The sequence below is a fragment of the Notolepis coatsorum genome (assembly GCF_963971535.1).
Source record: "Notolepis coatsorum genome assembly, chromosome: 5".
Lineage (NCBI taxonomy): Eukaryota > Metazoa > Chordata > Actinopteri > Aulopiformes > Paralepididae > Notolepis > Notolepis coatsorum.
In genome coordinates, this window is record NC_140169.1 from 59,870,933 (window position 1) to 59,894,494 (window position 23,562).

General features: G+C 47.3%; 1 protein-coding gene across 1 annotated transcript in view; it reads left to right on the forward strand.

The window, feature by feature from the left end:
• Window positions 1–23,562, forward strand: part of cep97 (centrosomal protein 97) — a gene marked incomplete at its 3' end in the record, with an annotated part of 281,714 nt that overhangs the window by 18,291 nt on the left and 239,861 nt on the right. Inside the window, 3 exon segments of the mRNA XM_084314132.1 lie at window positions 6,418–6,576; window positions 10,870–10,971; window positions 11,307–11,420. Coding sequence (XP_084170258.1) covers window positions 6,418–6,576; window positions 10,870–10,971; window positions 11,307–11,420 — 375 coding nt within the window.

Below are 23,562 nucleotides of genomic sequence, written 5' to 3' on the forward strand. Positions count from 1 at the left end.
TATTGTATTGATTCCATTGATTCCATTGATTCCATTCTCCAGGATCACGCAAGATATTGTAGTGTACACAAGTTACTGTTCCAGAGTCCACAGTCCATAGTTCTCACAGTTTTACACAAGTGGGAGGAAGAATCTACAGACATTCCTCATAATCATATATAAGAACAGGATGTCATAATAACCAGTGTCACTAGTTGGCTGTGACACTTTACACCCCCTCTGTCATCCTGGTCGGTCATTTTCCATTGTCTTAATAGCGTCTGTACTGGGGGACGAGATGGCGATTGCGGGGTCACGTGGCTGTGACTCTCCACACCCCCTCTGTCATCTTGGTTCCCTGTTACCCTGGTAGCCGGCGGGAAGACTTGCATCTGTTGTTCCCTGGCTGGACGGCCCGACAGGATAGGGGTCACGTTGTTGCTTGGTATCCGGCGGGAAGACTTGCATCTGTTGTTCCCGGCCAACGCACCCAGGTGTTGTCGTCTGAATACAACACCTGGTGGTCATCTTGTGGTCACCCCCTCTGACCTCTTGGATCTCTCCCATAGTTTGAGGTAGGTTGAATTGTCACTTCTCGGGCGACCCCACGGGTCCCCGAGAATTGTAGCAGCAGTCCTCTATTGAAGTGTGGTTGGCCTGGTCGTGTGACCCTGTCCGTAGGCCTCGCAGGACATCACAGATACAGTCCACAGAGGACTCATTTCTTTTCTCTCTTTCAGGTCCATTCAGGGCTCTCGTCGCCCTGTAACCTGGGTCCAGGCCGATGTCTCTCTGTCTCCATGTCACAGGATATGCGGGCCTCCGGTCTAGGAGGTCTAGGAGGTCTAGGAGGTCTAGGTGAGGACCTTGAGGATGCTCTGGAGCTTGACCTATCCCGGTCTTCCTCCATTTCTGAGTTCTGATCTGGGTCAGTATATTCCTTTTTGCCATTCGCTGCGTCGTCCACTGACTCCGGGGGACCCCCCCCGTCTAAGAATCCTCCTGGCCCGTAATAGGGCAGGTTCTGATCCTTCCGGTCCGAACTGTACTGTCGGTCTCCTTGGTGTATCCTAAGGAGGGAGGTCGGTTCATTCCAGGATCGCAACATATTCACTTTGATCATCTGATCCTTCATAGAGCGTACAGCTCTCTCTGCCACCCCGTTCGTATTGGGCTGGTAGGGTACAGAGTATTGGGCCATTACACCCGCTTCCTCCAGTAGTTTCATTCCTGCTTTCAGATACTGCTATTCGTCCCGATGGCACTGGTTCAGGTTTTGTCCCCCTTACCATCGCACATTGTTCACAGGCCTTTCGGACTGTTGTTTCCGTCCACTTCCTTCTTGCACAGGGGGTCAACCCTGTGTTGTGCTTGTCTCGGTCCAGACTGGGTAGTTAGTGACTGTTATGTCTGGTGTTAGCTCTGGCTAGTTAGCCTGCTTGTAGATTCAGGCTTATGTAGCCTCTTGTAGACTCAGCTCCAAATATATACAATAAACCTATTGTATTGATTCCATTGATTCCATTGATTCCATTCTCCAGGATCACGCAAGATATTGTAGTGTACACAAGTTACTGTTCCAGAGTCCACAGTCCATAGTTCTCACAGTTTTACACAAGTGGGAGGAAGAATCTACAGACATTCCTCATAATCATATATAAGAACAGGATGTCATAATAACCAGTGTCACTGGCTGTGACACTTTACAGGTACATAAGAACATTTTGAAAGATTGAAAATAGAATAGAGCTGATGACGGATCCATTTGAGGTATGGGGGCAGCGTAGAGAGGATTGTATTCTCTTGGCTAGGGCTGCACGATTCTTGCTAAAATGTGAATCCGATTTTTCTCCCCAAGAATTGAGATCACAATTCTCTCTCACGATTCTTATTTTTTTAATAAAAACATTTATTGCACTCTTTCTTAAACAGACATATCAAAGTGCTTGACTTAAACTTAAAAGTCTCTTGTAACATACAAAAGAACTCGAGTCTCTTTTCCTCTCTTACGCCTGTGCGCGGGACGTGTGTGCGTCGCAGCACTTTGCTCTCGTCAGTCAGCTCAGGGCGTCATTTGACAAGCGCTCCGTCAAATGATCACTTTCGACTCTAGCGTCAGAATGTTATGAAAAACTATTTTTCTGTGGGATCTTTATAAACTTTGGACTGTATGACTATAAGACTTCAGGCTATGGAACCGTTGTGTTGTCCAGCTCCTACTTCTCATCTGGAACCCAAAAACAGGAATCTGGCGACAAGTCAACACAAAAGTAAGAAAATATGTTGAATTAATAGCGTGTTTTGCTTTACATCGTGTACGTGTAATTGATATCGCAACTGGGATTGTTCTGAAGCAAATAAGTCAACACGTGAATGCAGCGTGACGTGAATGCATAGGGGAATAGGAGCGAGTGTTTTAATGCAACTGATCCATTTTGACGCAAATGCAAATACATCAGAATCGTCATCATTTAGAAATGAGATCGCATATGTCTATGAATCGAGATCGCGATCTTTTTACGATTAATCGTGCAGCCCTACGCTTGGCCATCACCACGGGACGCCCACCACTTTGGTCATCACCACGAGACATCCACTCACAGGGAGACGGGGGACAGACCCCAGGAAGAATAGTCGCTGCTGAGGCAGTGACTAATGGGGATCTGAAATAAAGAAATAAAGAAATAAAGGCGTTGGATAGTTTGCGTGTTTGTGATGGCCGGACATAGCAATAGATACATGTAGTAAGCATATATGTGAATAGAATAGATACATGTGGTAAGCATATATGTGAATAGAATAGATACATGTAGTAAGCATATATGTGAATAGAATAGATACATGTAGTAAGCATATATGTGAATAGAATAGATACATGTAGTAAGCATATATGTGAATAGAATAGATACATGTAGTAAGCATATATGTGAATAGAATAGATACATGTAGTAAGCATATATGTGAATAGAATAGATACATGTAGTAAGCATATGTGAATAGAATAGATACATGTAGTAAGTATATATGTGAATAGAATAGATACATGTAGTAAGCATATATGTGAATAGAATAGATACATGTAGTAAGCATATATGTGAATAGAATCAAGAGTATAAGAGAATTGTGAAATTAAGTAATGAGGAGAAACCACTCTGAATTGGTCAGGGCAGAGCAGGTATGGTTCGACGCCGCAGGTCAGACCGAAGGCGGTTTGAAGCTGTTCCATGGGACCAGTTGGTGCTCATGTCCAGTATGAGGTAGAAGGTCACCTTCTACATACGGAATATAAAAATATAGAATAAAATTATATTATTAAAGACACCACAAGGACAGTTCCTCCACCACTCTCACCCCGGGCCCCCCGTGCCCCCCAGGACCAGCACCCAGACCCACTCCGCCGCTAGATGGTGGACTTAACTACCTCGGCCGTTGACTCCCACAGCTCTATGCTGGGTCAGGGTCCGGGTTAGGGTTGAGGCCCACAGCTCTATGCTGGGTCAGGGTTAGGGTTGAGGCCCACAGCTCTATGCTGGGTCAGGGTTGAGGCCCACAGCTCTATGCTGGGTCAGGGTTAGGGTTGAGGCCCACAGCTCTATGCTGGCCTGTCCCACTCCAATCACACATGCAGTAGAGATCTCCAAATAAATAACATCTAGCAGCTTTAGGGACCAATTAATCAATGTGAGCTTCTCAGACTCCTTCCACCTCATGGCTATTAGCTTCTTGGCAGCAGTAACGCCCACCAGAACAATTATTTTGTTGTGTGGTTGCTGGTAGGGTTGTTATATCGTCCAGAAGTAGTGTAGCCGCTGTGAATGGGATTGATAAATTACATATATTTGACAGTTTAGTTGTTATTGATTTCCAAAAGCGAGCTACTGGAGGGCAATCCCAATACATGTGTATATAAGTGCCGGAGGCCTTCAGAGAGCACAAAGTGCACAGAGAGTCGGTCACCAGTCCCATAGCAAATAGTTTCCTGGGTGTGAGATAGGTCCTATGAATATAATTAAAATGTATTTGCTGATCATTAGGGTTGTGGGAGGCTAATTTAACATTTGTCCAAACATCGTCCCAGTCAAACTCGGAGTATAATTCTGGGATGTCCCCTCGCCAGATTATATCCAATGATAATTTTGTCAATGATAATGTGTATTGAATTAAGAGCGTATAAAAATCTGAGACAAACCCTCTCGAGGTTGTCCTATCACCGATAAGCCCGACAAAAGGGTGTGGGTGCAGCGTAAAAATGAAAGTGAATGCCAAATGTGCGTATGATATTGCAGAGGGGTAGCATATAAATAGAAAATAGCAGAGGGCCCAGAACAGAGCCTTGTGGGACACCGCATTGCACTGGGAGGGTCTCAGATGTTAAATCATTATAGACCACGCAGTGTGTTCTATCAGTTAAATAAGATTTAAACCAAGCGAGTGCGGGACCCTGAATGCCAACATGATTCTCGAGCTAACTCAGAAGAATGGAATGATCGACAATGTCAAAGGCTGCACTGAGATCAAGCAATAAGAGCACAAAAGTTAGGTTTGAATCGAGAGAGAGCAGTAAGTTGTTTGTGACTTTGGTAAGCGCCGTTTCGGTGGAGTGTAAGGCTCTAAAGCCAGATTGAAAAGATTCACGAAGATTGTTATTTGATAGATGGTCAGTAAGTTGCGTTGCGACAATCCGTTCTAATATTTTGGATAGGAATGGGGACTATGGATAGGAAAGGATATTTGGATGTAACAAGGACTAGCTTTCTACTGAACGCACAGGGGCGACTGGGTAACGATCTTATAGTCTGACTCCGGAGACGATAGTAATGTTGCCGTGTTCCTTTTAAAATGAGCCAGTAATAAGACCGCTAATCAACCATTAATAATATTGGTAAATATACACGCCAATACCGATATACAGTATAGGCAGGGGAGGAAACTAACTTTTTGGCTTACCAGCCAACTGGCGAGTATATGATTTTTTTTACCAGCCAAACAGATTTTTTTACCAGCCATAAATAAATCGCTAATTGTGATAATTACTTCTTTGTATGTCTTCATCTAAATTGATTTTCAATCATAGTAATAATCACACCGTGTCTCTACTCCTTTAAAATATTTATTACCATAAAACATTAATAAGTGTCTCTACTCTTCACAATATTAGCATAAAACATATATTAATCACACCGTCTCTACTCTTCAAAATATTAGGATATCACATATTAACATGAAAGAGGGAACTATTCTGGACTGGGTTGGGCTGAACTGGGCAGTGAAAGATGCTGGACTGGGCAGGGAAAGTTGGGCTGGTCTAGGTTGGGCTGAACTGGGCAGGGAAAGATGCTGGACTGGGCAGGGAAAGTTGGGCTGGTCTAGGTTGGGCAGTGAAAGAACCAAGCATTTCACTGTAATGTAATAGCTAAATAAAACAACTTGAACTTGACTTGTTACATTTGCACTCTGGTTGGATGCCAAACGTATTCTGGTTGTACTGTACTTGTGCTGTATGATGACAATACATTGCAATCGAATCTCATGTCAACGCTAGGGGTTCAGCAGGTGTATTCTGAATGACAAGTATGACAACATCACCGTTGTGAAGGGCATATGGGCGAGTGGTGATATGGGGGGAAACCCGGTAATAATTTGGTAATAATAAAATGTCACTAGGGCTGCATTTAAGCAAAGCCGCTCAGTTAGTCGTCCACTATGTTGAACGCACGTTATGGTAGCTTGTTACATGCTAGGTAGCTAGCCGGCTAATGCTGGTTGACTTGAGTGAGTGGAATCGTTAGCCTATTTTCATCCACTGATGTGTTTTTGTCTAAGTTTGTCTACGTTGTCAAGCCGGTGACAGGAGTCTGTAGGGCTGCACGCAGTGGTCCGTCCACTTCCCCTAGATGGGCGGCATCTTCTAGAAAACGAGTGTTCATTGGAGGAGCTTAGAGCGCAACGATGATGTTCATTGGTTATGGATTATTATGAGGCGCAAATGGGAGGAATCATAAGGGGGGAGTCAGAGTTCGGCTTGTGCCAGTGAGCGAATCAGCAGATTGCAGAATGATTTTTTTGTTTTGTTTACTACTTGCCAGTGTGGCGAGTGCTCTTCATGAATCACTCGCCAAACATAAAGAATACTCTCATTTGGCGAGTAAAATGGCCTAATTTCCTCCCCTGAGTATAGGTGATAAGCCAACAAGTTAGTGCTTTTACATATCTTTGCTTATCATTGCTGTTGCACTTTACTGCTACATTTGCACTCTGGTTGGATGCCACACTTATTTCCGTTGTACTCTACTACTACGTTGTACTACTACTGTACTAATGACAATCAATTTGAATGTAATCTAATATTGGCTGAGGTATGAGGTTCTAGTATAAGGTGTTATTTTCTTGTTTTGCTGTCTTAATTGTAAATCTCTTTCTCTTCCACTCTCTCTCTAGCTGTCTGTTGCCAGTAACCGTCTGGTGCGAATGATGGGTGTATGTCGGTTGACTCAGCTGAGAGTTCTGAATCTGCCCCATAATAGTATTGGCTACATTGAGGGCCTGAGGGATCTGCCACACCTGGAGTGGCTTAACCTGGCTGGTAACAATATCAAGGTGAGGAGAGAGAGCATCCACATGGTCTATAGGCCTGCTAACATGACATGCTAACAAAGGGACAATCCACCCTGAAACAGAATTTACATTTCTCTATTCCAATGGGTCAATATCTATGAACATATATTCTTCCCAAGCTGGGAATTGGAGCATCATTGGAGCTAAGATTCATTACTGGCATTACTGGCTACAAGAAGGTAGGTTGGCTGTCCCTGCCTGCTGGTAGGCTTCATCAGTGGTACATCTTCCTCTATAAAGCATTACTTTATAGACTATTACCTCTATATCTCTGTACACACCTTACCGTTGCGTCAAACTCTTCCTACAGCTTGCCTTCTCAGGACTTTCTATCCACCTCAGTCCCATGAGTTCGCACTGAGTTTGGGAAGATGGCTTTTGTGTACTCTGCTCCGTTTACCTGGAATGGACTTCAAAAATCTCTTAACTTAAACTCCAGGCTTTTATTACTTTGCACAGTTTTAAAACACTAATTACTGACTTTTTAATGACCGATATGGGAGTGTGCAAATGCTTCTCAGGTTAAGAATTTGCTCTCCCGGGCTGCTGCTTGCTCTTTTTATCTTTATCTTTTTGTCCTTTGTCTATGTTAATTTACTGTCCTGTATGGTTGTTTGTTGTTGTTTTATGTCAGGTGTTGCTAGAGAAAGAGCTCTTTGAGCTCAAGCTTATTACCTGGTGAAATAAAGGTTAAATTATAAAATAATCAGGATTTTAATTTGTGATGTCATCGAGTGTTGTGATGTCATCAAGTGTTGTGATGTCATCGAGTGACACATTTTGTAGTTGGTCCTTTGACAGTAAACCATTAGCGACTGACTTTCACCAAATGAGTTGTATCTGAATCAGGAAATGTACCAAGACTCATATCCCAGTAAACCTCTGTGGACTGGGTCTTGATGACAGCATCTAGAGACTTGTGTTCATCTTAAGGAGAGATTTGTTCATGTTCACAAACTGAAACTGAGCTGTACAGTATTGTATAAATAACACTGAAGTCTATTAAGGTGGATTTTCCATATACCGTTTTAGGGGTTATATGCCTGCTAACACATATTCTACCTTAACACTTTGGTTGCCTTGGGTTAAATTCATGATATACCATAGGTTGCCGGCTCTATTTGTCTATGGAGAAGTACCCCTTCTTTGCATGGCTATAACTTTTTAAATTCTATTGCTACATTGCCATTATTAGGGCCCATTCAAAGTCCTATATGTATTGTTCATTGTGTAGCAACGTTAAACTTTTTCATTCACATATTCATAGTAAAGTATGGTCTAATGTATAAGTATGTTTTCATCTCTTTCTGCAGCTTTCTCCAGAACGTGATCTATAGCCCCAAATGCATTATATTGATGATGCAATACAGTTTTATGGCAATCAGCGCGATATAAAAAATTCCAACTAGACGTACTTCTAGAAGTTACTACACGTCATCTGATGTTGACCGGATGGGCTAGGGGGCGTTTATAATTCCGTGGGCAGCGTTATACCAATCATCTAATGTGGGTCAAATGTTGATAATAGCAGTTAGTATCGAAGACGGTAACGTTACACGCTAAAACTCACCCCAGTCTCCGCGCGCCGTTGGGCGATCATCGTAGAGTAGAAATCTTATCATTATGGGATGTAGATTTACCCGGTCCATCTCCTGCTTGTATAATGGTATATACGTCCAAATCATGTTGTTTATCGAGTTATTGGTAATCGATCACTGTGTATTGTGACGAGCTAGAATGCCGGGACCTATAGCGAGTGCCCGGAAGTAATACGGACGTCCAGCACAACCTCTATGCCGCTTCCTGTTAAGCGATTGCGCCGATCGGCCACCAGATGGCGCTCCTGAACCGCCAGAGAGCTCAGTGGGTCCTCCTGGTGGATCTCAGGCCAGCGGAGGGGACATATGAATCCGATCGCAGATTTTTGAAATATTGATACAGCGTCCTCCGGCAACTTGAGCATGGCCGGCAATGACGTCTAAACACGTTTCCTGGCAGCCAAAGTGTTGGGGCACTTCACAAAAAAACTGCTGATTTATTTTGCACATAATCTCACACACATTCATTTAGTTTTTGACAGTTATTGAGAGTAAATTTGTTTGAATATGGCCACCAGTGATTTGGGGACACCAGGGACCTTGAATCCTTGTAATTACAGTACAGTTAACCTCTTACCAAGCACCGGCCCAAAATCGGGCCCTCATGCACGCAAGTCACGGCACTTTGCGAGCGTCTACTCTACTGACTCGGGCTGCATTTTTCACCAAACATATAATATACCTTATATATATATCTATTTGTTGCCGTTCGAACGCCACCTCTCTCCACCAATTCCGTGCCTTGGTTCTCGAATTACATGACTATATGTCAGGCGAGCGTCTTTTTACGCGTTGCACGTCATGATGACCACGCCGGACTGAGTACGCTCCAGAACTGACCAATCGCAGCTGATGGCCAATATTATTGGTCAGCATTGTAGCCAACGAGTGTCCGCTTCCATCGATACCCCACGTGGGGTGGTGCGAATATAGGAACTAGGTGAAAGTTGACGAGCGAACATAAGAAGTGACTCAGACTTCAGAACGCACAGCGGTGGATGAGGAAATGGATTTTGGAATGTTTTTTTTGTGTCGGTTTTACTAAAAGAAATTTCTGAACGTATTTTTATAAAATTTGGACCTGTACTTCAGGCTATGGAACCGCAGTGTTTTCCAGCTCATACCTCTATGCTGGAATAATGGAATATGGAATTCTGCAACCACTAAAGAAAAATTTGGGTAGTAGTACACAAGTTCAACTCAAGTTCAAACCTCTATTCTCTATTTCATTAGCACTAAAAGTGATTTAACTTTTTTGCATTAGTAACTTCAGAATGTTTCTTTCAAAAGAGACCAGGCTCACGCATGTGCTATAAGTATAAAGTATAAAGCTAAGCTTTGCAAAAAAAAGTATGCAGTCCTCATGTTCAAGTAAACAAATGGCCACTTTTCTGCCTGCCTGTTGAATTATATGGTAGCAGTCTGTGTAAAACAAGGTATTGCAATTTCTTCCTCTACATCATTTCATGGAGCTGTAATTAACACAACAAAAGGATTCAATGTCCCCGATGTGGTGGACACCCATTTACTATCAATGGGTCTCATTCTCCAACGGACTTACGACAAGAAGGGCTTTCTCTTAGGGCCATTTGAGACCTTTTCGGGCAAGACATGAATATAAACAATATATTATAATATTAATTATATATGTTTTATTGGGACGGTTGGTGAATCCCAAAATCGTCCCGAAAAGGTCTCAAATGGCCCTAAGAGAAAGCCCTTTTTGTCGTAAGTCCTTGGTGAATGAGACCCAATAACTGTCGAACCAAATGAATGTGTGCAAAACCGTTTAGAGTTTTTGGATATGTGTGAGATTATGTGCAAAATAAATCAGCATTGGTTTTTTTTTTGGTGAAGTGCCCCTTTAAGTATGCTATTTTTACGTCTAAACACTCCATTCTGGGCTCAGGTTTCCTCTACAGCACAGTGTTGGCATGGCATGGGTGATGTGGTCCTTTGGTTCAGACAATGTGGCCACTGAGGCTCATGGGTGATGTGGTCCTTTGGTTCAGACAATGTGGCCACTGAGGCTCATGGGTGATGTGGTCCTTTGGTTCAGACAATGTGGCCACTGAGGCTCATGGGTGATGTGGTCCTTTGGTTCAGACAATGTGGCCACTGAGGCTCATGGGTGATGTGGTCCTTTGGTTCAGACAATGTGGCCACTGAGGCTCATGGGTGATGTGGTCCTTTGGTTCAGACAATGTGGCCACTGAGGCTCATGGGTGATGTGGTCCTTTGGTTCAGACAATGTGGCCACTGAGGCTCATGGCTGATGTGGTCCTTTGGTTCAGACAATGTGGCCACTGAGGCTCATGGGTGATGTGGTCCTTTGGTTCAGACAATGTGGCCACTGAGGCTCATGGGTGATGTGGTCCTTTGGTTCAGACAATGTGGCCACTGAGGCTCATGGGTGATGTGGTCCTTTGGTTCAGACAATGTGGCCACTGAGGCTCATGGGTGATGTGGTCCTTTGGTTCAGACAATGTGGCCACTGAGGCTCATGGGTGATGTGGTCCTTTGGTTCAGACAATGTGGCCACTGAGGCTCATGGGTGATGTGGTCCTTTGGTTCAGACAATGTGGCCACTGAGGCTCATGGGTGATGTGGTCCTTTGCTTCAGACAATGTGGCCACTGAGGCTCATGGGTTTTTATTGACTGCACACTTTCTTTCAGGTCATCGAGCAACTTGGTAACTGTGCTGCCCTTCAACACCTGGACCTGTCTGACAACAACATATCTAACATCGCTGACCTCACCAGCCTGCTGGTCTTAAAGGTGAGTGACCTCACCAGGCTGCTGGTCTTAAAGGTGAGTGACCTCACCAGGCTGCTGGTCTTAAAGGTGAGTGACCTCACCAGCCTGCTGGTCTTAAAGGTGAGTGACCTCACCAGGCTGCTGGTCTTAAAGGTGAGTGACCTCACCAGGCTGCTGGTCTTAAAGGTGAGTGACCTCACCAGGCTGCTGGTCTTAAAGGTGAGTGACCTCACCAGGCTGCTGGTCTTAAAGGTGAGTGACCTCACCAGGCTGCTGGTCTTAAAGGTGAGTGACCTAACAGTGTTAGTTAGTTCGTTTTATTTGTCCCTTGATCGACTGGTCATTTGTTTCTGCAGACTCTGCTGCTCCATGGCAACAGCATCACGACGCTGCACTCTGTCCCCGCCCACCTCCCTCCACAGCTGTCCATCTTCTCCCTGGCAGGAAACGAGATCCGGGATCTCAACCAAGTAAAGACTCTTCTGTGACTCAATACAGCAGGACTATAGGACGCTCTGTGACTCAATACAGCAGGACTATAGGACGCTCTGTGACTCAATACAGCAGGACTATAGGACGCTCTGTGACTCAATACAGCAGGACTATAGGACGCTCTGTGACTCAATACAGCAGGACTATAGGACGCTCTGTGACTCAATACAGCAGGACTATAGGACGCTCTGTCTGTGACTCAATACAGCAGGACTATAGGACGCTCTGTGACTCAATACAGCAGGACTATATGACGCTCTGTGACTCAATACAGCAGGGCTATAGGACGCTCTGTCTGTGACTCAATACAGCAGGACTATATGACGCTCTGTGACTCAATACAGCAGGACTATAGGACGCTCTGTGACTCAATACAGCAGGACTATATGACGCTCTGTGACTCAATACAGCAGGACTATAGGACGCTCTGTGACTCAATACAGCAGGACTATAGGACGCTCTGTGACTCAATACAGCAGGACTATAGGACGCTCTGTCTGTGACTCAATACAGCAGGACTATAGGATGCTCTGTTACTCAATACAGCAGGACTATAGGACGCTCTGTCTGTGACTCAATACAGCAGGACTATAGGATGCTCTGTGACTCAATACAGCAGGACTATAGGACGCTCTGTGACTCAATACAGCAGGACTATAGGACGCTCTGTGACTCAATACAGCAGGACTATAGGACGCTCTGTGACTCAATACAGCAGGACTATAGGACGCTCTGTGACTCAATACAGCAGGACTATAGGACGCTCTGTGACTCAATACAGCAGGACTATAGGACGCTCTGTGACTCAATACAGCAGGACTATAGGACGCTCTGTGACTCAATACAGCAGGGCTATAGGACGCTCTGTCTGTGACTCAATACAGCAGGACTATAGGACGCTCTGTGACTCAATACAGCAGGACTATAGGACGCTCTGTGACTCAATACAGCAGGACTATAGGACGCTCTGTGACTCAATACAGCAGGACTATAGGACGCTCTGTGACTCAATACAGCAGGACTATAGGACGCTCTGTGACTCAATACAGCAGGACTATAGGACGCTCTGTGACTCAATACAGCAGGACTATAGGACGCTCTGTGACTCAATACAGCAGGACTATAGGACGCTCTGTCTGTGACTCAATACAGCAGGACTATAGGACGCTCTGTCTGTGACTCAATACAGCAGGACTATAGGACGCTCTGTGACTCAATACAGCAGGACTATAGGACGCTCTGTGACTCAATACAGCAGGACTATAGGACGCTCTGTCTGTGACTCAATACAGCAGGACTATAGGACGCTCTGTCTGTGACTCAATACAGCAGGACTATAGGACGCTCTGTGACTCAATACAGCAGGACTATAGGACGCTCTGTGACTCAATACAGCAGGACTATAGGACGCTCTGTGACTCAATACAGCAGGACTATAGGACGCTCTGTGACTCAATACAGCAGGACTATAGGACGCTCTGTGACTCAATACAGCAGGACTATAGGACGCTCTGTGACTCAATACAGCAGGACTATAGGACGCTCTGTGACTCAATACAGCAGGACTATAGGACGCTCTGTCTGTGACTCAATACAGCAGGACTATAGGACGCTCTGTGACTCAATACAGCAGGACTATAGGACGCTCTGTCTGTGACTCAATACAGCAGGACTATAGGACGCTCTGTGACTCAATACAGCAGGACTATAGGACGCTCTGTGACTCAATACAGCAGGACTATAGGACGCTCTGTGACTCAATACAGCAGGACTATAGGACGCTCTGTCTGTGACTCAATACAGCAGGACTATAGGACGCTCTGTGACTCAATACAGCAGGACTATAGGACGCTCTGTGACTCAATACAGCAGGACTATAGGACGCTCTGTGACTCAATACAGCAGGACTATAGGACGCTCTGTGACTCAATACAGCAGGACTATAGGACGCTCTGTGACTCAATACAGCAGGACTATAGGACGCTCTGTGACTCAATACAGCAGGACTATAGGACGCTCTGTGACTCAATACAGCAGGACTATATGACGCTCTGTGACTCAATACAGCAGGACTATAGGACGCTCTGTGACTCAATACAGCAGGACTATAGGACGCTCTGTGACTCAATACAGCAGGACTATAGGACGCTCTGTGACTCAATACAGCAGGACTATAGGATGCTCTGTGACTCAATACAGCAGGACTATAGGACGCTCTGTGACTCAATACAGCAGGACTATAGGACGCTCTGTCTGTGACTCAATACAGCAGGACTATAGGACGCTCTGTGACTCAATACAGCAGGACTATAGGACGCTCTGTGACTCAATACAGCAGGACTATAGGACGCTCTGTCTGTGACTCAATACAGCAGGACTATAGGACGCTCTGTGACTCAATACAGCAGGACTATAGGACGCTCTGTCTGTGACTCAATACAGCAGGACTATAGGACGCTCTGTGACTCAATACAGCAGGACTATAGGACGCTCTGTGACTCAATACAGCAGGACTATAGGACGCTCTGTGACTCAATACAGCAGGACTATAGGACGCTCTGTGACTCAATACAGCAGGACTATAGGACGCTCTGTGACTCAATACAGCAGGACTATAGGACGCTCTGTCTGTGACTCAATACAGCAGGACTATAGGACGCTCTGTTACTCAATACAGCAGGACTATAGGACGCTCTGTGACTCAATACAGCAGGACTATAGGACGCTCTGTGACTCAATACAGCAGGACTATAGGACGCTCTGTGACTCAATACAGCAGGACTATGAGACGGGCGTCATATGAAAGATATGGAATTTTATTTTATTTATTTTTTCTTTCTTTTTTAATCCACTTTTTCTCCTTATTTTCTATTTTACTCCCATCCCAATTTCGCCTCGCCAATCATCCCTTCAATTCTCCCCTCCCCTGTCTCGAACGCTGTTAGGCCATGCCTCCCACTGGTCGGCTGCAGTGAGGACCAAGCCTTGTATCACATGTCCCCTCCGGTACACGAGGAGGCAGCCGTCGCATCTTTTCACCTGAACAGCGCGATCTCTCAGTGGCGAGGAGTAACGCGTGGGAGGCTCACGCTGCCCCCGTTACTTCCTGATTCTGCTGTACAGGCGCACCAACCGACCTGTAGGAGTCGCTGTCCACAACGTCCGATCCCCACCCACCAGCTTCCCACCCCTAACACTGCCAATTGTGTTAGTATGAACGACCAGCCAAGCTGGTAGCAACGCAGAGAGCTGGGCTCGAACCCAGCATCTCCTGCGTTAGTGGCGAGCGCCTTGCCCACTGCGCCACAGATATGGAATTTCTTCAGATAACGATATACAGTCGGGTCCATAAATATTTGGATTGACTTTTCATATTTTTCGTCTCTGTACGCCCCAATGGACTTGGAATGAAACAATCAAGAGGTGCTTTAAGTGCAGCCTTTCAGCTTTAAAGTGGAGATGAAGCAGTGAACAATGTGATCCTAGTTTGTTTGTTGTGTACCTTGTGTAAGACAGGGTTCTATAATCAAATGTGAAATCTATCTTATTTGTCTGAAAAATCAAATATAATATCCCTGTTTTCAACATGGGCGCCGCCATTTTGTTGCTGACCAGCGTCGCGGAGCATTCAGCCTGCTGGCTACCTAGATCCACTTCAACCAGCCGAGCGTCGGGAGCTCCAGCAGCTTGTCGATGTGCTAATAGCCTGGAGCCAGCTACCGTTAGCTTGCCGAGGCTCCAGCACACCGACAAGCTGTGTAGCCAGCTACCGTTAGCTTGCCGAGGCTATTAGCACACCGACAAGCTGTGTAGCCAGCTACCGTTAGCTTGCCGAGGCTATTAGCACACCGACAAGCTGTGTAGCCAGCTACCGTTAGCTTGCCGAGGCTATTAGCACACCGACAAGCTGTGTAGCCAGCAGGCTGAATGCTCCGCGACGCTGGTTGAAGTGGATCTAGGTAGCCAGCAGGCTGAATGCTCCGCGACGCTCCCGATTGCTAACGCCGGTCCCCGGCTGGTGCTAACTAGCTAGCCATCGCTCCCGAGAGCTAACGCCGGTCCCCGGCTGGTGCTAACTAGCTAGCCATCGCTCCCGAGAGCTAACGCCGGTCTGTCTGTCGAAGACCGAGGGAACCGCATCAGGCTTCAGCTGATTAGTGGTCTTCTGGACAAACCTTCCACCCCCAACAACATAATCCGAGGCAATGAAGTGTTCTCTGGGGATCTTCATTCCCTGTCCAACAGGCTGATCACGCCGCCTGAGTGCAGCCAGCCTGAGCCAACATGCCAACAACACTGTTTTTTTCACTGGTAGTTTGTGGAAATTAACCAACTTTCCTCTCTCTCACATGGTAAAATTAGTTTGAACAGCCAGGAGCAATACAAACAGAACCACCGCGGTCCCGTTGTTTTGTAGGCAACATTTTATTTACTGACTGACCCATTCACTATAGGCAGCTAACCAGCAGTGTATACACCAAACAAGCCCCATGACGTCAGCAACAAAATGGCCACGGCCATAATGATAAATGCTTCAAAAATGCACATAACAAATCGTTTTTTCTTAGAAACTGCTTATTTTTATAACGTGATTTTTTCTGTGGCTTATCTAAATACTAATGTGATGCTATGAATATGTATTTATCGCACTGCTTCATCTCCACTTTAATCCAAATCAGGTGAACCGTGTAGGAATTACAGCAGTTTCTGCACGTGCACACCCTACCTGTAAACCTGACTGTAGAGTGTTCACTAATGACCTGACTGTACAGTGTTCACTAATGACCTGACTGTACAGTGTTCACTAATGACCTGACTGTACAGTGTTCACTAATGACCTGGCTGTAGAGTGTTCACTAATGACCTGGCTGTAGAGTGTTCACTAATTACCTGACTGTAGAGTGTTCACTAATGACCTGACTGTACAGTGTTCACTAATGACCTGACTGTAGAGTGTTCACTAATGACCTGACTGTAGAGTGTTCACTAATGACCTGACTGTACAGTGTTCACTAATGACCTGACTGTACATTGTTCACTAATGACCTGACTGTACAGTGTTCACTAATGACCTGACTGTAGAGTGTTCACTAATGACCTGACTGTAGACCAGTGTTCACTAATGACCTGACTGTACAGTGTTCACTAATGACCTGACTAGAGTGTTCACTAATGACCTGACTGTACAGTGTTCACTAATGACCTGACTGTACAGTGTTCACTAATGACCTGCCTGTAGAGTGTTCACTAATGACCTGACTGTAGACCAGTGTTCACTAATGACCTGACTGTACAGTGTTCACTAATGACCTGACTGTAGAGTGTTCACTAATGACCTGACTGTAGACCAGTGTTCACTAATGGCCTGACTGTACCGTGTTCACTAATGACCTGACTGTACAGTGTTCACTAATGACCTGACTGTAGAGTGTTCACTAATGACCTGACTGTACAGTGTTCACTAATGACCTGACTGTACAGTGTTCACTAATGACCTGACTGTAGAGTGTTCACTAATGACCTGACTGTACAGTGTTTGTAACTGAGGGGTACAATTCCCTGACTGTATTGATAAGTATGGTATCATTAAACCACTACCGCTTGATGTACTTTAACTTCTGGCCATCCAGTACACGATATCTAAGTATGATGAACACTTTCCCACATATGAAACCAGGTCCACACAAATATAACAGTCGAAGGTTTAATATAGCAAAAGGTATATACAACATTCACTTAATTACATTTATGATTTGAATGCACTTGTAAGGCAAATGAGTATTCGTAGGCAAATCAACACTGAATGTCCAATCTCTGGTTACGCAGGAAGCAAGTATACAACCTGGTTCTTTAGGGAAACTATAGCGATGGTACTTAAGGATTATAGCGGGATACTAAAGGGGTCCTGCTGGTTGTAAGTCAGTAAGGGGGGGGGGGGGTTTGGAGAGCCGTCAGCTGCATCCCATCTGGCCAACGATTCCTGGGGAGAATTCAGGTACAGAAAACAGTGCCCGCAGGATCTTGATCCACAGATGAATACACTTGGGCCCTCTTGTAGACGGTAGCTGTAGGTCCACAACGAAGGAGAAGCGAGGCGGCCTCGGTCTGGGTTGAGCGCCGTCTCACCTGGGCTCCTCTCGGGGGTAATTCCAACACTCACTGGCGTTGGCTGTTATCCGCTCCACAAATCAAAGCACCCAAAGCAAATAGATATTCCATGCCGTATAGGCTCAGCAGTCGTCCGGGTAGGTAATCCAATGTGCAGGTCCACTCGTCCTCGCCCAGAACTCCTCGGATGAAAGCACCACGCGTGGTCTGCCCAGCCTGGTTAAGACTCTAGATAACGCGAGGAAACGATGGGGGTGCTGCTCACTTTAGAACTCTAACCGAACGATGCACCATACATAATAGACTATTATTACTTAATAGAAATACGTCCCACTCGACGGTACAGTGCCAAACTATGACAATTCAGCTATGAATTTACACGAGGTCTCAATGCCTATTCTGGGGCCAAAATAGGCCATACTGCACCACACGTGGGTCGTGGGTGAGGCTTCACGTCTGTTACTAGGTTGGAGGGTAAAGGACTAATGGACTAAAAGAAAGTTCTACTTTACTTGCGCCCTATTTATATGCACGGTGAACAAATAGTACCATTCGTATTTCGGTAGCCGTATTCCTACGCGGAACCGGGGCTAGTTGGGACATGTTCGTCGGCACTATTGAACTTGACTCAAGGGGCCTGTCTGCTGGCGCCAGGTTCTTGTCCAATGAGAGAATGAACTATTATGGGCTGTAGTAGACTAAAGGGATATTCAGTGTATATGTACAAAGAATATACAAGGGATATCAAACGATATACAAATACTATTAAATATATATCCATAAATAAATATATATATTCGGTTTAATCTGATCCTTCACAACAGCCGCTCCCTAATTAGTCCCACCTAATTAGCTAAGCAGAGACAGATTAACCGCACTGTCTACCACTCAAGGTCCGCTGTAAGGGTCAGTCAACTCACAAAGTCGTGGGGTCATGGTCGTCATCGATAGTGTCTGGGAGTCTTGGCAGTTCTATTAGCCTCGCCACGGGTCGTGTGTAAGTTCGCCCTTGGACGAGCACTTCAGCTGCTCGGACCTTGCCATCGGCACCGGTGATCACTTTGCTTACGCGGCCAGCCGGCCACATAGCTCTGGGTAGTGACTGGTCGATAATCATGACGACTGTTCCTTCTGTCAAATTGTCTCTCTCTTTTACCCACTTCTGGCGGGTCTGTAGAGACGGTAGATAGTGGAGTAGGAAGCTATTCCAAAACTTGTCAGCCAGTACTTGACTGTACCTCCACATTCTTCGGCCGTTCGCTTCTTCAGGCCTGTACATTGTCTGGGGTAGCGCGGGGTCCAGCCGCCCCATCAAGAGTGTGTTGGGGGTGACTGGGTCGACATCTGCTACATCACTTGAGACGTAACCGAGGGGCTTGGAGTTCAATACTCCCTCGATCTCCGTGAGGACTGTCGTTAGGACTTCTTCCGCCACAGTCTGGGCCCCAAGCACGGCGTACAGGGCTGTCTTTATAGAACGTACTTCTCGTTCCCAGGTTCCATCGAAGTGGGGTGCGTTCGGGGGATTAAACTGGAAGTCAATCTGGGATGGAGCGAGGTGGGTCTTAAGTTCTGGGCCCATAGCTTGGAAGCTCTCTCTCAGCTCTCTTTCTCCGCCTTTGAAGTTTGTCCTGTGATCAGACAACAATGTAGACGGTTTTCCTTTCCGCGATGTGAATCTTCGGAAGGCCATAAGGAATGAGTCTGTGCTCATGGTTGGAAGGAGTTCGATATGTATCGCTCTGGTGGTCATGCATTTGAATACAATACCCCACCGCTTCTCGGTTCCTCTTCCTTTCTTTATATACAACGGGCCAAAACAGTCCATGCCTATGGAGTGAAAGGGCTTGTCGCCGAGTCGGAGGCGACAGGGAGGTAGGTCAGCCATCCGGGGTATGCTGGGCTGCGCGCGCCACTTTCGGCAGTCTAGACAGGTTCGCTGGAAGCGTCGCACTGCTTCTCTCCCTTGAAGTATCCAATAGCGACGTCTGATCTCCGCGAAGACTCTCTCTGCTCCTGCGTGGTGCACATCCTCGTCGTATTTCTTTATGATCAGCTCTGTGACCTTGTGTCGGCTGTTCAAGACTATCGGGTACTTAACGTCATCCGGTAGGTCGGGGGCTCTCCGCAGACGACCACCCACTCTGATGAGATTATGGGCGTCACTCTCGGGTGCCAGGTGGAGCAGTCTGCTGTCTGATGGGACGGGCTTTCCTCCCTGTAGACAGTCTAGCTCATCGGGGAACGAGTCTCTCTGGGCTCGTTGTAGTAGAAGAAGTTCTGCTTCTTCGTAGTCAGCTGCTGAAATGTCAGTGGTGGGCTGAATCTCTGGGTGGTGCCACAGGAATGTCTTTATCTGCGCACTCTGTAGGGTGAGGCAATCATCTATGTTGGGGTCTGTGGAGGCGACTGTGCTCAATCCACAGAACATAGGTTTCTTGTTTTCAGCCTCCTCTTTACTCGCCTCCCGTGGGGTGGGCGTAGGCCACTCTTCTTCCGGGAGCTTGAGGAACTCTGGTCCGTCACTGTAGATGTTGTGACGGGTGAGGTCATCTAGGGACATTCCCCGGGTGATGACGTCAGCTGGGTTGTGTTTGGTGTCCACATACCGCCAGCTCGCTGCTTCTGTTAACTCTTGAATCTCTGTGACTCTGACTCCCACGAAGACCTTGTATCTGCATGAATCAGACTCGATCCATGTGAGTACTGTCGTAGAGTCTGACCACAAGATTGTTCTTTGCACCGGGATGGTGAGTTCACGTTGGATTAACGTGGCTAGATGCGCTCCTGCTAGGGCTGCGCAGAGCTCTAGACGCGGGATAGATTGTTGCTTTCGTGGGGCTATTCTTGAGCGAGCCAGGATGAAAGCGGTGTGTATCTCTCCTCCCTTCTCTTGGGCACGCAAGTAGGCCACAGATCCATAGGCTACTTCGGAGGCGTCGCTGAAGACGTGTAGATCCATCTTGCATGTCTCTGGCCTCACTGTGGGTGGGAAGTAGCTGCGGCGTATGTTGACGCCTGGGAGTGAGCGGAGTTCCGTCTCCCACTCTCTCCATGTGGAGGCAAGGTGTGCGGGTATTGGGTCGTCCCAGCCCTGGTCCTTGTCCCATAGTGCTCGTACAATCATCTTTGCCCTGGTGGTGTAAGGTAGAATACATCCCAACGGGTCATATTGTCTGGCGAGTGTTCTGTACACACTCCGTCTGGTGGTCGGTATCGCCGTCGACCTTCCCTGCTCCGTGGTCAGGGGTTTGTGTCTATAGTGGAGCGAGTCTGTTTTGAAGCGCCAGACTAGTCCTAGTGTCATTTCTTGGGCTTCTCCTGGGATGGTCGCCATCCAGGTCTCGCTACTGGCTGCCTTGTCCGCGGGGGAGAGGCTGCGCAATACTTGCGGGTCGCTGCTGGCCCACTGCCTGAGATCAAAGCCGCCTTTGATCAGGGAGGCGCGTAGCTTGAGTAGGAGAGCCTCGGCTTCTTCTTGGGTCGAAACGCTTTGTAAACAGTTGTCCACGTAGAAACTGTTCTTCACACTGTGTCGGACCTCTTCATCTGCTGCTGGGTCCTCTGCGACGTGTTTCTGCAGTGCAAATGTAGCACAGCACGGGCTGCATGTGGTTCCGAAGGGGAGGACTTCCCATTGGTAGATGGCTGGGTGCTCATCTCCGATCCTCTCTCTCCATAGGAACCGCAGTAGGGGCTTATCCTCCTCCACTAGTCTCACCTGCAGGAACATCCCTTTGATATCCCTGCTGATAGCCACCTTGTCCTGGCGGAAGCGTAGTAGCACGCCTAGTAGAGAGGGGCCGAGTGTGGGGCCGGGCAAGAGCTCTTTATTCAGATTCTGGGATCCGATCTGGTAGCTGCAGTTAAACACAATGCGATCCTTGCCGTTGTGGTGGACCTTGTGGTGCGGCACGTACCATGATTCGGTCGTCTGATCGGCCTCTTTAATGTCAATCTTCATTACGTGTCTCGCTGTGATTAGCTTCTCAATCTCAGCGCGGTACACACTCTCTTGAGCGGGGTCTTTGGCTAGGCGCCGCTCTGTGTTCAATAGATACCGCTCCGTAGCTTCTTTCGTGGCGTGAAAGGTGGGCATTCCCTCTCGCCTCAGGAGTGGAGTTGCGTATCTCATCACTCCGCCGACTGTGACTCTCTTTGTCCCTTGCTCGAGGAGGTTTATGGCGTAAATGTCTTCTTTAGAACGAATGTCTTTCTTTTCGTTCTTAAAGGGCATTGTCTCTAGTGTCCATAGCCTCTCGACATGCTGCAGGAGAGTGGTGTCTTCTTCTGTCACTCTGGAGTGGAGGCAGCTAGTGGCTGCTGTTCGGTTGAGAGATTTAGCGAGGGGGCCTTGTAATGTCCATCCTAGGCGGGTCTCGACTGCTGCAGGACAGCCTCTGGGTCCTGTATGGACCCGGTCTATCGGGACTATGAGGTCTGCATGGTCGGAGCCTATCAGCAGGGTCGGGGTGGCGCCGTCTATGAGCGGGATAGGTAGTTGACGCAGGTGCACATATTTATCCATCAGTTTGGCGATGGGGTAGGTGTACTGTGATAGTCCTATTTCTTGGCTGGTGAAAGCATTTGTAATCCTATACCGTCTCTCTGGCTGCCCGCTTGCTGCGATAGTGAAGGAGACATTCTCGCCCTTTATCGTCTTTAAATCTCTTCTTATTGTCCGAATCGTCATCTGGTTCTCGCTCCCCCGCAGTCCCAGCTGGGCCGCAGCGGATGCGAGGAGAAGGGTCTTCTCTGACCCGTCATCAAGGACGGCGTAAGTGTCCATGACTTTATCTTGGTGGCTCAATGTTACACGGACTACCTTTAAGAGCACCTGGGCGCCGCTGCTGCTGGCGGGGTCAATGTACATGACACTTGCCTTTGTGCTGCTCGATGGTGCAGGTGCAGGCTTTCTTCTGTTACTGTCGTGTAGGACATCTAGGTGGGCTCCGTCACACCGACTGCACCTCTTCTTTAGGCGGCACTCGGCTGCCATGTGACTGCGCGCACATCGGTAACAGCGCCTGTTGGACTTTATCCATTGACTCACTTCTTCTGCATTCATCTTCTTGAACAGGTCACATTGTGACAGCCAGTGTTCCTTCTCGCAGTACGGGCACACCATCTTCCACTTCTCTTTTCTCGAGGGGGTACTGTGGTTCTTACTGCTCGGTACTGATTCTGATTGGTGCATGACAGTCACTGATCTTCTTCCATCGTTTACTCTCCTAGGTCCCTCTCTGGAGCTTGGTGTGCTCCGCACGAATGTATCCAAGCGTAGGCTGCTGACTTCTCTCGTCAGGAAGTCGGCTAAATCGAGGAGGGATGGTTCGGGACCGTTAGGATCACGGTGGTCTCTTTGCCGCCTAAAGCGCTCTTGTCTGGCGGGCGGCAGCTTCTCTAAAATCCTCTCGACGTTAGAGTTGGCGTATAGCTCGTGCATACCCTTTTCTCGTTGCGCTCCCAGCATCCCTACCAGGGACTGCACTTTTATAGACAGGTCGTCTAGTGAGCGATTGTCTGTTGCTGGGGGTAGGCGGTCTATATGCCTTATCTCTTGGATTACGTAATCCCATATACGTCCATATCTCTGGTCCAGCGCTGCTAGAGCCGCGGTGTATGGGGTCGTAGAGGTGGCATAGGCTAGCGCTATATTGTGCGCTCGGGGTACTTTCAGGTGCTTCAGTAGTATTGCATACTTGTGGCGTTCGTCAACGACATCCACCATCATTGTCTCTAAGCACATCCGGAGCTCCGTGTACTGTGCTCGATTCTCATGGGTGAAGTCTGGAAACGTCGGTGTGCCAATGTATGACGCCGTGGATGGCTGGCACATCGGTGAGCGTTGGGAGAGAGGCCTCCTAGGCGAGTCTCCTCTTGCGCCTCTCTGTGGGCTGGTACCGGCAGGGTACCATGGCCCGCTGGTCCAGGTGCTGTTCCTCGGGGCTGGTCGTGCGTCATGCTCACCCGTGAATAGAGTCGGGGGTCTGTAGCGTAGCGCCGCGGGGG